The 14,696-nt window shown below is 41.0% G+C and overlaps 1 protein-coding gene across 1 annotated transcript; it reads right to left on the bottom strand.

Annotated features, from left to right (window-relative positions):
* Positions 1 to 5,825: 5,825 nt before the first annotated feature.
* Positions 5,826 to 11,482, bottom strand: LOC127775941 (uncharacterized membrane protein At1g16860-like). The gene is made up of 4 exons (XM_052302262.1): positions 10,697 to 11,482; positions 7,628 to 7,753; positions 7,285 to 7,490; positions 5,826 to 6,625 (listed from the first exon to the last, which is right to left on the bottom strand). The coding sequence occupies exons 1-4, from the start codon at positions 11,354 to 11,356 to the stop codon at positions 6,433 to 6,435; spliced, it is 1,185 nt and encodes a 394-aa protein (XP_052158222.1). The 5' UTR covers positions 11,357 to 11,482; the 3' UTR covers positions 5,826 to 6,432.
* Positions 11,483 to 14,696: the final 3,214 nt, after the last annotated feature.

The following is a 14,696-nucleotide window of genomic DNA, read 5'->3' on the forward strand; positions in this document are numbered from 1 at the left end:
TATTCTCTCATGGTTTTACCACCTTAACAAACAGAGCTCGTTCAGTACTATAAATCAATCTGGGTGAGTGTGGATAGACAGTCGGATTGGGCATGACAGTTTGCAAACCAAGCCAAGCACACTATGAGATATTTGTGGGAACCAATTCACATTTTATGATTGTTGACAACACCTATTGAAATATACAAAATACTGTCCCATCTACCTATGATTATGGAGGAGAAAAAGGTTTATAGGTTTACATGTAAAGTTAGACCACTGGATCGAATAGTCCCATCTTATATATCAGAAGGACTGCATACTTGTACTAACGCGCAATAAATTTTTTTGAGCTACTTCCCTGGTATATTATTGGATATCAATAGCTCCAAAAATAATATAAATGGTTTTGTAACGTCCTTCTTTGTATAGCGTATTTCTGTTAATAACTATCATATTCTATATATATGAGATGATTTCGCATATTAATACATAAATTTTAATAAAACCAGAACATTTTCATTCGCATTATTCGTTGAGTTCTTAATACCCAATAATACAACATGACTTCTATAGCTTAGCCAAACTCAGTTCATTTAAATGCTCACTTTCTACTATGCAAAATTCTAAAACATGAAGCCTGAACTATAATCTTTGTTCCATAATGTAAATGCTTTAGTTTGGTCCTAACTCCTAAGTTAAACTTCATAATTTAGCTTAAACCAAATTTATTGAAAAGTACATCAACGCCAAAAACATCAAATAAGTTCATAAATCCACCATGAAATATATTTTGCTGGTGCATTTATTTCTTTTTAGATGCTAATGTATTTCTTTATAAACTTATCTATGTTAGAGAAGTTTAATTTAAGATGACATTAAATCACACTTATTTTATGAAACAGTAACCAACCGTTGTTTATAAAACAGTGCCTCACATAGTGTTCCCAGTCCCCACCTCCGGTCCACGTTTTCCTGTCTTTCCCCTTTTCTCACTCTTTATGGTAAAAAAAAAGTTATTTACCGTCCCGTGTCACTCATAAAATATTGTACCATCCCATACCAAGTTACCAACTACTCCTGTTACGTCTAAAAAAACAGGAGTAGTACGCACTAAAAAAACTACATCTGTATACACGTCTAGGCAAGCTCTATGAGGGTCATGAGATGAAATAAAAAAAAACATGCACTAAAGCAGAAGCAACATAAGCATCACGTAAAGAAAATAAATTAGTATGAAGCTTATTAGTTGCTATTATCCAAAAAATACATTTGCTAGTAGCATGCGGTCGAAAAATCAATTGATAAGACAAAAGGTATAACTCATCAACCTATCAAACCATGCTGTCTTCTATGGTTTATCCTAGAGTGTATTTACGGTACTCTCTATTACTAGCATAAACTGATCAAGACCTTCACTATCATTCTTCATCCAACGATTTATATCTAATTATTGTAACCATTGAAATAATGATAGTAGAAAATTTTCCAATAATAAAAACTTGGAGTGAAAAATTCATAAATATGGAAATCTTTAAAGTTTATTGCATGTTCCTCGTTCCTTCCGCGAAACCGACAACGAGGCGGCGGCCGGCAGGTCCATGTCGTATTCTTAGGGAATATTTTTTATTTTTTAATCTTTTTAATTTTTAATTTTAAAAATAAACCCATCTAAAATTTATTTTCAAGATTTGAACCTTTTAATCATGCCAACCATGCTAGCATGGCAAAATAATATTGTCATGCTGCTCCCATTGGCATGACAAGTTATTTGGCCACGCTCGCTAGCGTGGTAGGACAAAACTATCACGTCCGCTGCAGGTGGCGTGCTAGTGTTGTTTTGTCACGCCAGATGGGCTAGCGTGGCCAAAAGATTTAGATTTTAAAAATATGTTTTGAAATGGTTTAGTTTTAAAATTAAAAAGGTTCAGAAAATAAAAGAAATTCTTAGACATGGCGTGCACGGGAATTTGAATTTGGAGATTTAAGATGGAGACATGCAGACCCATCATTAATTTAACCTTCAGCTTATAACTATAAGCGAAAATTTGAATTTTAAATCTCAATTTTAAGTTGATTTTGAGTATTTTGTTCATTTTTCAGAGCTTGCTTAAAAGTTTTACCATGAATTATTTTTAATCATTAATAAAGTCATTTCGCTTGTAATAAGTATAAGGGAAACGATATTGCTGGTTTTGGAGCCGATTCCTACTGCTAGGTACGACCAACCTTCTGGTTTCTTGTCTTGTTTAATTTTATTATTTGCTCTCTAAACTGACAATTCTGCCATATATTATGCTGAAACATGCATATATTGTGCTGAAAGCGAAGACGAAGTACCCCTTGTTGCCCCTTGCCTCTGGACTCTGGTTTCTCCTTCTATAACCAAGGCCGAGTTTAGTTCCAAACTTTTTTTTTTAAATTTCTAACTTTTCTATCACATTAAAACTTTCCTACACACACACAAACTTTCAACTTTTCCGTCACATCGTTCTAATTTCAACCAAATTTTTATTTTTGGCATAAACTGAACACATCCCAAAGTAGAGAGCCCTGTTTCAAGGCGCAGCAAACTGTTGCAGATCCACTGTCACCACGCCGTGGCCTGTCTGTCCCCCATGCTACAACTACAAGGCATTGCATATTGGCGCGCAAATGCCACGCATACCATGCAGCATCAGTGAGGAATTGGCAAGACAAAAAAGGCAAACGGCATGACTCAACACAGTATCAGACTCGTTGCCTTCATGCTTTACCAGCTTTAACATAGACCGTGCTTTGCTATATTAAGTGGACTGTCAATCAAACGAAGCGTAGGAACCATCATACGAAGAAAAATTAGTACAAGTTCATAAATGCACGAGAAACAATAATAGCTTTATGGAAGCTAGTGAGTTTGAAATATTTGAGAAAACCAATTTAATGATCGCAAAGATTTATGTAGTTAGATATTGTAATAACGACAGCGCAGTCGTTATATATTACGGATGGTTCCCGCGTTAATGATATTTGTGTTTTTTCCATATCACCAATATTATTATTTCCATACATGATTGTCCTTGTAAATCGATTGTTTGAGATTATGGATATGTTAGATATATTTTTTATATAATTTGTAATATATTATAGCACCAATAAAGTTGTTTTGTGTTTAATAAAAATAAACATTATAAATAAATGGTATAAATTTGCTAACGTGTATTGTGGTATATATATAGGTTCTCAAATTAAATTCCCACATGCTCTAAAAAATAAATTCCAAGACATTTTACTTTTCTCTAACCAGCATTTGTAGGTTGGTAGAACCCATAGAAAAAAAAGTATTTAACTTAGATATCCTACCCGATCAATCGCCCGAATGGGGTGCACAGAATGGTGCTGCGAGAGGAATCACATCGCCGGTGTACATGTGGTGGCTTTTACTATCCGCCTTCCCTCTACAGCTCTGCGATGATTTGCCTACTCTGCTCAGGCGCCATTGAGCAAAACCAATTGCTAATACGGTCTGGCAGTTAAAAGAAGAAAGACAGACGCCATTGAGCAAAACCAATTGAGTTAAAAGAAGAAAGAAAGCACGGTTACTTACAATATCATACTCATTTATTGCTTTGTATGCATCATGCCAAACGAGTGACCTCTCGCTGATTGATCAGCACTATAAATTAAACAACATGGTTGCTGAGATGAATAGAATATGGTAATGCAATGATGGTAGAGGAAAAAAAGTGAGATGTTTGAGCAAAGCAACATATATGTTTACTTACTTTACCCATCGCAAAATCTAACTAAAAATAATGGTGATGGTGTAGAAACCAGGTTTTGATGAATGAATTTTATATTTGCTTTTATAAACAGGATGTGCTCCCCGCGTTACCGACTCAGACATAATCCATAAATAACACCATTAGTATCCATAAACGACCTAACAAACAAATAAAAGATCATAGAATCTATTGTGCATAATGTGACAGAATTTGTACCAGATATGAGAATTCAAATAAAAGTTTTGCACAATAGAAGGAATTGTCACCTATCCTTATAACTAATCAAGTATCACTCGAAGACGTTGATGTGACTTTTTTCCATGATTTCCATAATCCGTTCGCGGTCTATTAGACAATTAATAAATCAATTCCTTACACTCCACAACATTAATATCCATCCTGCCACAACATTAGAGGAGAATATCCATCCTGGGGGAGAATATCCATCTAACATAAGTAGATGATGAACACATTAGGATGAAATCTTTTTATTAAATCTGTTCTCGGATACAATTACCCAAACGTCTCAGGTCTCACCCCACCCCTACACATTTATATGAAAGAAGATAAATCTATCTATACTTTGTTTTGGATATGCCCACGAGACCACAAGAAGCATATCTCCTATAGATTTGTTTTACAGCACTCTTCCATGATCTAACCGTGATCAACGAATGACTCGTCGAAACTCCTACCAAAACCCAATAGTTGAGAAAAAGACGAGGAGGAAAAGTACATAGTGTCGCTCATACATTGTATGTTGTTGCCTCGTTAAAAACCTTATGTCTAAAACAATAATTCCATTCTCTCAAGGAAAATTTTTAGGCATTCAGCTTCGGATATCCTGCATAATCAATCACATACAGATAAGTTAGCTAACTATGACCTGCAAGATGACGACACTTACACTCGGTGCCATCTCTTTGTCAACAAAGTCACATGTAGAGTAAGAGCACGTCAGGCGACCATCTGTCATTATAAAAGTTAGTCAATGTAGCAAAACGACGACTAACCTTCTTGATCGCTTCAGTCATTGATCACCCAAGACACACCGGATGACGACACAGGAACACACGATATTTGTTAACGAAGTTTAGCCAAAGCCTACATCTCCGAGGCTTTGATTATGGGCGCTCCTCCCCAATCAATATAGCTCCTAGCCACTACGAATCAATGGCCACGCTGCCATCATCTCCCTGCGTGTCTACGCTACATTGTAGTCGCCATGGTCACCACCTCCTTTCCATTTAAGAGAGATGTCGAGTTACAGAGTCCAACTCTAACTCCACCCCCTACCACCTATTACAACCCCAAGTCTAACTATAACCAAAATAGAACTAGTATATTCAACACCTATTCTAACATCTGTGTTGGATAGTATATGGTAATATCTGCAGATAGTAGTATCGAGGTTAAACTCAACTTCATTTGTGAGATATAAAATTGAGAAACATAAAAAAAAAAAAAGAAAACAACAACAGGAATAGTGTTATTAATTAATTTCATACTTCATTAATGAAGTTGAGTTTAGTCGTGAAATAGTTTCGTATGGTTATTTATTTACATATTACCTACATGTATGATTTTTTTTGAGATTTTTTAGAACTTTTAAAAAAAGTTTTACCCAAGATGTGATTTTTACCAAATACTTTTTCCAGCTTATCATTGTCTATAAAACTATTAAGCCTGTAATGATATGTAGTAGCCAACTAGAATGCATTACAACAGCAGGGCAGTGAAATGAATGCAGAGAAAACTCCAAGAGAAGTTTGGTGGGCTATTCTGTTATTACTAGTATTATTTTGCAGTTTTTTTAGACATTTCATTACTCATGATCCGAGATATCATCTGGAATATCAACCAGTACTAGTTCAGACTGAGCCAGGCAAACAGTCCCAAGCTGAGCTAACACATGAGCTACTCTGTTACATTCTAGGCATAAGTCTAACCTGAATATTGACAAAATTTGTTACCAACAGTTGTTCAAGGGCCAAGCCACCGCGAATGAAGAGATCGTAGTCTGTAGATATTACTACTTGTTTAACCATTGCCGCATCAGTTTCCAGGGAAACTCTCCCAATTCCCAGGTGTGCCGCTGCTAGAGAATTTTGTAGGGTACTAGAGGTACCAATGGGATTGACAGGAACATATATTTCTCGAACAGTAAAATTTTGTAATCTTTGTTGGTGTTTTTGCAACATTTATAACATGTTCACTGTTTTTCAAATGGTACGGAAACCCTCTTCCATCTCCAAAACATAAACAGGAAGCTTTCTATATGAAATTAAGTCTAATCGGATAGTGAAATATGCTCAATTGTTACATGACTTCTGAGTATGCTACTCAAAAGTAAACCTTTGTATGGAATATCTGCAATTCTTGTGTCCCTCCTCACTAAGTTATCAAATAAAATCATGTTTCAAAGTGTCCTACTGGCAACTGGCAAGCCTGTAAGTGTCAATTTAATTTACACAACTGTAACTAAAATTCGAGGTACTAAAACACCCTCATTCACTACAGTCTACAATAAACCTCTGAAAAACGAATAAGAGTATATAGCACAACCACACAAGATCCAAATCACATTGTGAACTGAAATGCAAAGTGGGTTGTTGGAGCCATGGGAGTCCAGTTTTTTGCATGCGATTTGTGCAAAGCAGCAGAGGAATATTTGTATGTTCAGAGTTCGTCAGACCATATAAACTTCATCATCTGGGTCTTCGTCTCCTACAAGTATGAGACCCTCGACGTGGACTGGAAACATACACCTCGTGAACTGGCAGCCGGTGGTTACCACGCCGGACGGCGCGTCGACGATGTCGTAGGCGTGGTGCTTCTTCAGGACTCCAATCACACTAGCAGTGTCCCCTTCCCTGATGAACCTGAAGAATTTGTTGTGATCCCCAATGAAAAAATTGTGTGATGCAAATGTCAATGCAAGTTTGCGGGCACAGCTTTTTCGTGATCTGAACTTTACATGCAGCACAGGAATAGTGTTATGCGGATGAAATCTCACGACCTTAGTAAGTAATTTACCGTTGAGTTATATATAATATGGAATAGTATCAGTTGTTTTCAAACATAGAGATAATCTGTTAACACCGGAGATGAATGGCATGTTGAGATTTGTATGCTCAGATATTTAAGGAAATCAAACAAACAAATTCTTGATAGAATATAGAAATACCTCTAACCGCCGCCGTTGATAGACCCCTTATGATTTTTTTTCTTCGTTTTTTCAGTTCCAACCGTAACTATCATGTATTTTAACCACGACTGTTCGAGTCACCTATGATTCTTCTTTTTTTTTTCAGTTCAAACCGTCACTATCATATATTTTATATCCTGATGTTGATTACAATGATTTAATTTACGTTAGAGGTATTTTTCAATTTTCAAAAACTACATACTGTAAATAAAACCTTACTATGGTGTAGAATTTTATTTGAAAATTTCAAAAATTCAACCTATAAAATAGGTTTATGATGTTCAAATTGACGGGTTTTTTCAATTGTCATTCTCTAAAGCATCAGCACCTTACCCTTCTTTGACACGCACAGTGCCATCACACGATAAATCATTGCTTGCCATCCAGCTTTTGAGGTTCCTTGATGCTCCCTTCCTCTCGCCATCGAAGCTGTCCGTCTTCTGCTTAATCATCCAGGTGATCTTGCCACCCTCGCCAGCTCTCACGTAGAACCTCTTTCCAGTGTTCCTGTCAGAGATGTAGAAATTCGCCGTCCGTGTCTGCAAATTGCAAGTAAAATCAATGAGAAACCTCAGTGCATCACCGCCATATACATATACTATTCACAACCCTACCCAAAACCATTTCTAAAACTGATGAACTGACAGAAAATCATGCAGACTCTGCTAGCTCTAACCTCAGAGTGTGTCTGTTGCCACCGGAAGCAGCATCCACGGCGCTCATACAGCTGCACAGACGTGAAGATGCACCGGGCTGCGTCGTGGAAGCGTGCCCCGAGAGGTTGGTGGCCGCAGGTGACTTGCTGCGTGATATAGTCATGTTTTAGCTTAAACTTTTAAGTAAGCCATATATATATGAACAATGCAACTAAATAGTCTTCATTACAAATTCGGTAGACCATGCCAACAAGTTTCAACATTCCATCAATAAAGATCCACACTAATTTCAGCAATAAGCTTATATGCACACATGCTGTTTTTTTATCTATTTATTTTAGTTTTTTATTTATTTTGCAAAACAGGGTGGAACGGTGGTAAGATGTCTAAGGCAAACTTGGTGAAGCAAAAGTGGTTTTGTACCATGCTTTCCACAAGGAATCCATTGACCACAGCGCATGGGAGTTTAAGCCATTTTGACATTGGTTGACATTCACGCATAACCAAATGCAAGGAAAAATTTGGACCTGTGGATTAACCTAACAGAAGGCGCAGTAAACAGAAAATAACGGGGCCAAAAGGCATGACTCGTTACACTATCAGAACTTCCATGGTATACCAGCTTAACATGTCCCACGCATGAGCTCTCTCTTATTATGTTATTCAGCACTATAAATTAATTGATCCAGTCACCGAGAATTTGTATAGGCATCAGGACATGGTATGGTTTGGGAGCAACAACAGGGAGATGCATTTTATGGTTTCTGAGGAGTAGCGGGGAGGAAATAAAGAAATATTGGTTTGGGAGAAATAGCGGTTAGAAAATAAAAAGATAAGATATTTGAGTAAACCAATTTATACTCTCACATATTTGCTATGTTAAGAGATGTGGAGGAGAACGCCGGTGATGATATAGTAAGAGTTTTACATGTGAAAATTAGAATTTGGCTGGTATTGATAAGAGTTTTACATGTGAAAAATAAAATTTGTTTCAGCTGGTACTACTCTCAAGATTGAGAGGTGTGGAAGTTCATATATTATATATTAGAAAGATCAGGAAATATATGTATAGGTGGTTACTTCTTTTCTTACATAATTTGATTTTCTGTATTCTTCCAAAATCGAAAACAAATATATATGCATATATAGACCTATAATAAAATGAATATGAAACGGTAATATAATGGAAATGAATTTTATGGCCCACCAGTTCCAAACATGATAAAGTGATCTCCGAGATGTCGGTGGCCACAAGTGATTTCTCCGTGATAGTCATCTTTCAGCTTAAACTTTTAAGTACACTAGACGAACAATGCAAATTTTAAATGACTAAATGAGTAATATTCGTTACACGTTCGTTGGAGAGCATGCCAACAAGTCTCGAGATGACATATCAACAAAAACATGCCGAGTAGTTTCACCAATATGTACACATGCAGTGGTAGTCTTTTCAATCTTCCCCCTACAAATTAATTTCGTAAGAAAAAACTCTCCACAAGTCCATTTTCTTTTCAACTCTCCCCCATGTCAAGTTTTTAGTCATTCTCGTCGTGCTCCTTAGCGATTTTTCACATTCTATAGACCTCCAGCATGGTGGGGGAAATTGCACCTATGTTCTCTCTTATTGGACATGAGATTTAATACACCTTATCTAACGTTATGTGGTCATCATCGTGTTTTATCGCTGTATATTAGATGAAATTAAAGCATAGAAAATCGAAAGCAAAAAGGAATAGTATCTTTGGTGGCAAGGGACAACTTACCTTAACCACAATGAAGGCCCACAGGGCACGAGAAAATGCCGAAAACTAGATAGAGGTGGAAAGTTGAAAGAGAAAATGAACTTGTGGGGAGTGTTACGCATTGCGGTGAGAAGGGGATTGGAAAGACCACTGACTTGTTGGGGTTATTTGGATTCTTCCTGTTTTATTTGTTTGTTGTTGCTTGCAGAGCAATACTTTCTCTGGTTCTATAATTTTTGATGTTTTGGATATGGTTGAAGTTAAACTTTATAACTTTGATTATCAATAATTTTTAAAATATTTAGTTTAAAGGCATCAGAACAACATATATAGATTCGTCTTACAAAGTACTATAATAAAAATAAAAAATATATTTATTTATTGTATATATTATAGTAGAAAGCAAATAGTCAAAAGATATATTTTGGTGACCGTATCATTGTTCAAAATATCAAGAATTATAGAATTGAAAATAGTAGTAGTAATAAGATAGATAGCAAAGCAAACTTAGGTGAAGCAAAAGTGGTTGGTACCATGCCTTCCACAAGGAAGCCATTGACCACAGCGCATGGGAGTTTAAAGCCATTTTGACATTGGTTGACATCCTCTGACGCATAACCAAATGCAAGCAACAATTTGGGCCTGTGGATTGGCAACATATCCTATGCACACAGTCCCTCACGTGTACACACGTGCACACCAACTAAAAAATGTCACCAAAAAATCTAGAAAAAATCATACACATACTTTAAATTGTATTACACCTAGGGTTAAAATCTTAACGTCAAATTCATTATATTTTAGCCGTAACAAAAAAAACAAAAAATCTGACAGTTTTAAGGTTGTAATTTTGTCAGAATTTTATCTTTTTTGTTATTATCTATGTAGAATGAATTTGAAGATGCGACTTTGCACGTAGATGTAATACTATTGAAAGTATATGTATGAATTTTCCTAGAATTTTTTGTGATAATTTTTAGTTGGTGTACACGGTGTGTACACGTGAGGGCCTGTGTGCATAGGATACGCTCCCCTGTGGATTAAGCTAAGCCGAATGCAAGCAACACAGCATACCGGCGACTTCAGCAACGCCCGCAAACGCCGCATCAGCTTCCAAATTATTTAATTTAATTAGCAACGGCAAACGTTTCCCAATACGAAAATAATTAACACGACCATGCGGTTCTTCTAAAAAATAATGCGGTTTTTTTCGATATGGATGGACACTGACAGAGAGATGTTGCATTCGGAACGATAGAATTGCTGCAAGCTGAACAGTTAATTTGATTTGATTTGATTTGATTTTGATGAGAAGATGAGTAGTAGATGCATGGCAAGGTTGCTCACCCCGGTGATCTTGACGAGCTCGCCGATGGGCATGTCGCTCTGGTCGAACACCGTGTCGGGCAGCCGCCGGAAGAACCTCTCCGCCTCGGCGTCGCGCCGGCGCACGTTCCACGCGAACGCCGCCGCGACGGCGGCCACCGCGCCGCCCGCCGCCGCGAGCACCTCCCACCGGTGCCACGCCACGAGGAAGAATGCCCCGGCGCCGAGCCCCGCCGTGGCGGCCACGCTCGCCGCCACGTAGCACGCGACCGACACGCCCAGCCTCGCCCGCCCGCGCGCCGCCTCCGGCGCCGCCGCGGCCTCCTCCCGCCTCCGGCTCGACTTCCTCCACGACCCCGCCGGCGACTGCTGCGTCTGCGGCGGCGGCGGCGGCGACGGCCCGACTAGCAGCCCCGAGTGCGAGAGCTGCGACAGCGGGCCGGACGCCGGCGACGGCAGCAACGGCAGGGGCCTCGGCAGCGGCCCCGAGCTCCGCCGCGACGACGCCGGCGACACCCCCGCGCCGCCGATGTCGAACATCCGCCCCAGCTCCCCCGACCTCGACACGTCCCCGCCGGTGTACGGCGGCGTCGCCACCGACCCCGACGACAGCTGCCGCCGCTCCTTCCCCCTGTCCGGCGCCGGCCCGGACACGTACATCCCACTCCCAATCTTGTGCATCGCCGATCCCAACACGATCAAGAATTCAAGAAGAAGAAGAAGAAGAGGAATCGTAAGCAGCAGCGAGAGGAAGAAGACGAAGCAGAGGAAGAGGAGTAGTGCTGCTTTAGCTCGCAACGTGATGTCGTGATCAACTTATCAAGAACAGAGTAGGATGCACTGCACTGTTTAGTGTTAATCGAAGTTTATTCTGCGCGTTTGTTTGCTTAATCCCGAATTAATTCGAGGCCGGCTTGACTGGAAACGATCACTAATACAAAAAATTACAAACTATTTAAATGTATTTAGTACAAAGATTAGCTTGAGGTTTTAGTGGCTTTCTCTGCACTTGATTAGGGGAAGCGTGCAGCTAATCGGGTCGTGGCAGAGTAATACCGACGGAAGTGGCGGTAACTCTGAGGAGGCCACTGCTTCCCGCGCTTTTCGCCGGGCCATACGTGTACGTGGCACGATATGTAAAAGGGAAGGCACTATACGTTTAAATTTAAATTCAAAAATCTCGGCTTTAGTCGCCGTCATGTGGGGGCCCTATAGGTATCGATGCTTTTCCTCTTCGAGCATTTGCCGGCACAAAGAACTCAAATTCTTCTCTAACCTTTGACGTCCCATCTGATCTCGGATTATTAAACAAAATAACTAATCCAACTCGATATAGTACCAAACAACACTATATTTAGGTGAATTTTTTTCCTTACCATTATCAGTTTAATTATCACGTGTTTCTCTGATTAATACTAGTTGCTTGTGGAGTGTTTGAGTTGCAGGTACAATTTGAAAAAAATATATAAAACTAATCACGGTTTCAATGAACCCCGTGACGATATTGGGTCGCTTCTCGATTTCCATGGGACAGCGATTTGTAAGCACTCGCACAATCTCACGCATTTAAATTAAATCGAAGTACTACTACTCACATATTCGGCACAAGTGGAGTACACACGGGATAATGACACCATTAGCAGCAAAGAGGATAATTAACCGGGAGTGATTAAATTAGCAGGCACGGGGATAATGATCGCGTCGGGGCGACGTGGCGCCGCCAGGTAAGCCCGCGGAGTGACACGTGGCAGGCTCCCCGCCGTCCGCGTTGGCCACGCGGAGGGGGGAAGCGGCTGCCGACACACCGAGCTGGTGGGGGAGATGGGGAGGATACGTGGACGTCAGGGATGGGTCGGGAGGGCGTGATGGACGGCTGGGATTTGATGGGGTGTGGGTGCGGGACCCACCGGGGGTGTGGGATGTGGTGGGCCCGGGGCAAATGGGAATGTGAGCCTTGCGACGGCCTCGTGACGTGTCGTCGTTTTCGGGAGTCACAGGTGACCTGAAGGGGAAGTGGGGCCCGCTTTTTTGGTTCGTGCTGCCGCGAAGCCGACTGTCAAAAGCGAGATTAGCGAACAATGACGTCTGGATAAAGGAGATTAGTGACAGTGGCTCAGGTGCAGATAACAGAGTCATCTTTTACGCCCCTCGAATATTATCCCAGAAATTTTGTCTTGATCCTAAGATTTGGTGACAAGATTTATGTGATTTCTCTGCGACGGGAAGAGTCTCGTGTACACCATCCGTTTCAAAAAAAAAATATATATCAATCCTAACTACGAATCTGGATATATGTGTGTTTAGATTCGTAGACAGAGTTTGTCTTTTTTTCTTTACATTCATGATTCGATGGAGTATATATGTTCCATTCTTTTGAATTGATGGTTGTCAGGGGGTGAAAACGGTTACATAAAATTCTAACGACACTCGATTTCAATTTCTACTAACCAATGAAACGGTAACTGATAAAACGAAAATGAAAATGGTATAGGAAACAAATAAACAGGGAAACGATTTTGATGTTATATCAACCATCCAAGATGACTTTATCTAGTACAGGATGAGCGATGGGGAGCGATGGAGTACAGTGCCGCCCTAACCTACAACACGTTCTTTGATACTCCTTGCCATACGCCAAGTTCTTTTCGCACAGCGCTGGTCTCACGAAGTGCAAGTTTTTCCTCTGGCTTGCACTTCAGCGGCGGTGTTGGTCGTTGGATAGCCGATCAAATGTGTAGCCGCGAAATGGACAGCGGCGGTGTTGGTCGTTGGATAGCCGATCAAATGTGTAGCCGCGAAATGGACAGTCACACCATGTACCCTATGTGTGCGTAGGAGCTAGAAACGTGTCACCATATCTTTGTAGAGTGCATCCTCATGCGATAAGTTTGGCACAAGTTGCTACAAAATTTGGGTTGGGCTCCCTCTCACCCTGCCGACAAACTTCACTTCAAGTTTAGTGGGAGTCTTCTCACCGGCAACTGCAAGATCACAGTAGGAAGGGGGGTTCGATTTCCTCGCCCTCATTGTTACCTAGCCCCTGTGGCTGAAGAGAAACACTTGCATCTTCGAGGGGATTCTTTTCACGATGGAGACAATGGGTAATCTCATCGAGCTAGGAGGGAAGCTATGGGTTACAGTGATGTCTAATCTCCTAGGAGTTCTTCTTGGCACTTAGACTTATACTCTCTCTCCTTTTTCCTTCTTATTTTCAGGAGTCCGGTTGTCTTTCCTAGTTAGTCTAGTGTACCTTCCCTTCCCCCTCTAACCTCCCATGACCTACTTTAGTAGGTCGAGTTATAAAATATCTTTTTCACTGCTAAAATTCGTTAGTAGGTTCGCGTAGAGGATCTCGGAGTACTCAGGCAGCGCGGAGAGCGGCGCCTGGATGAAGTTGGACGCCGAGAAGTGCACGCCATGCCTCCTCCACGCCGTCGCGGCTGCGGGCGGTAGCATGGGTAACTACTGCACCTGCTACTATTGTTGTTGGACCTACGCTCCTCATGGCGCTCGGCGCGCTCTTGTTGCTTGCCGTTGGAGGCTTGGACAACCGCCACGCTGGCCTCAGCCTCACCGCGCTTCCGCACGATAGGATGAGAGAGCTAGTCGGTCCAGTTGGAGAATGTTGTCGGCAATGGGGGCAAAGGGTGTGAAGACGAGGAATGATGTGAGAAGAGCGGTGGCGAAGGAGCCTCCATGCCAACGAGCTTCTCCCCGTGCGCGTGCGGTCGGCCGGCTGGCAAGCTCTTCCCTGTGCGCTGTCGCCACCGCCCTTGCTCTGTGTTGATGGAAGGTGAGAGAAGATGAAGAGTTGAAAGAGAGAGAGAGAGAAGGGAAAGGTGAGGTTACGGAGAAGATGGGATGAGGTGGAGGCCGTTGATAAGTGGGTCCCACCTGATGACTTAGCGAGTCAACTACCACGTCAGACAAAACCGCCCGTGTAGTCGATTTGCAGCGGGTTTGGGAGTTAGAGGACGGGTATACCCGGTTTTGCGGTTGAGGGATGCGATTCAACCAGGGA

This window comes from Oryza glaberrima, chromosome 6, assembly GCF_000147395.1.
Source record: "Oryza glaberrima chromosome 6, OglaRS2, whole genome shotgun sequence".
Lineage (NCBI taxonomy): Eukaryota > Viridiplantae > Streptophyta > Magnoliopsida > Poales > Poaceae > Oryza > Oryza glaberrima.

Coding starts and splice junctions, on each gene's coding strand:
- LOC127775941 (XM_052302262.1), bottom strand. CDS start 11,356: ATGCACAAGATTGGGAGTGGGATGTACGTGTCCGGGCCGGCGCCGGAC. Junction 7,491..7,627: donor GGCAACAGACACACTCTGAG/GTTAGAGCTAGC, acceptor TGCAATTTGCAG/ACACGGACGGCGAATTTCTA. Junction 6,626..7,284: donor ACTGTGCGTGTCAAAGAAGG/GTAAGGTGCTGA, acceptor CAAATTCTTCAG/GTTCATCAGGGAAGGGGACA.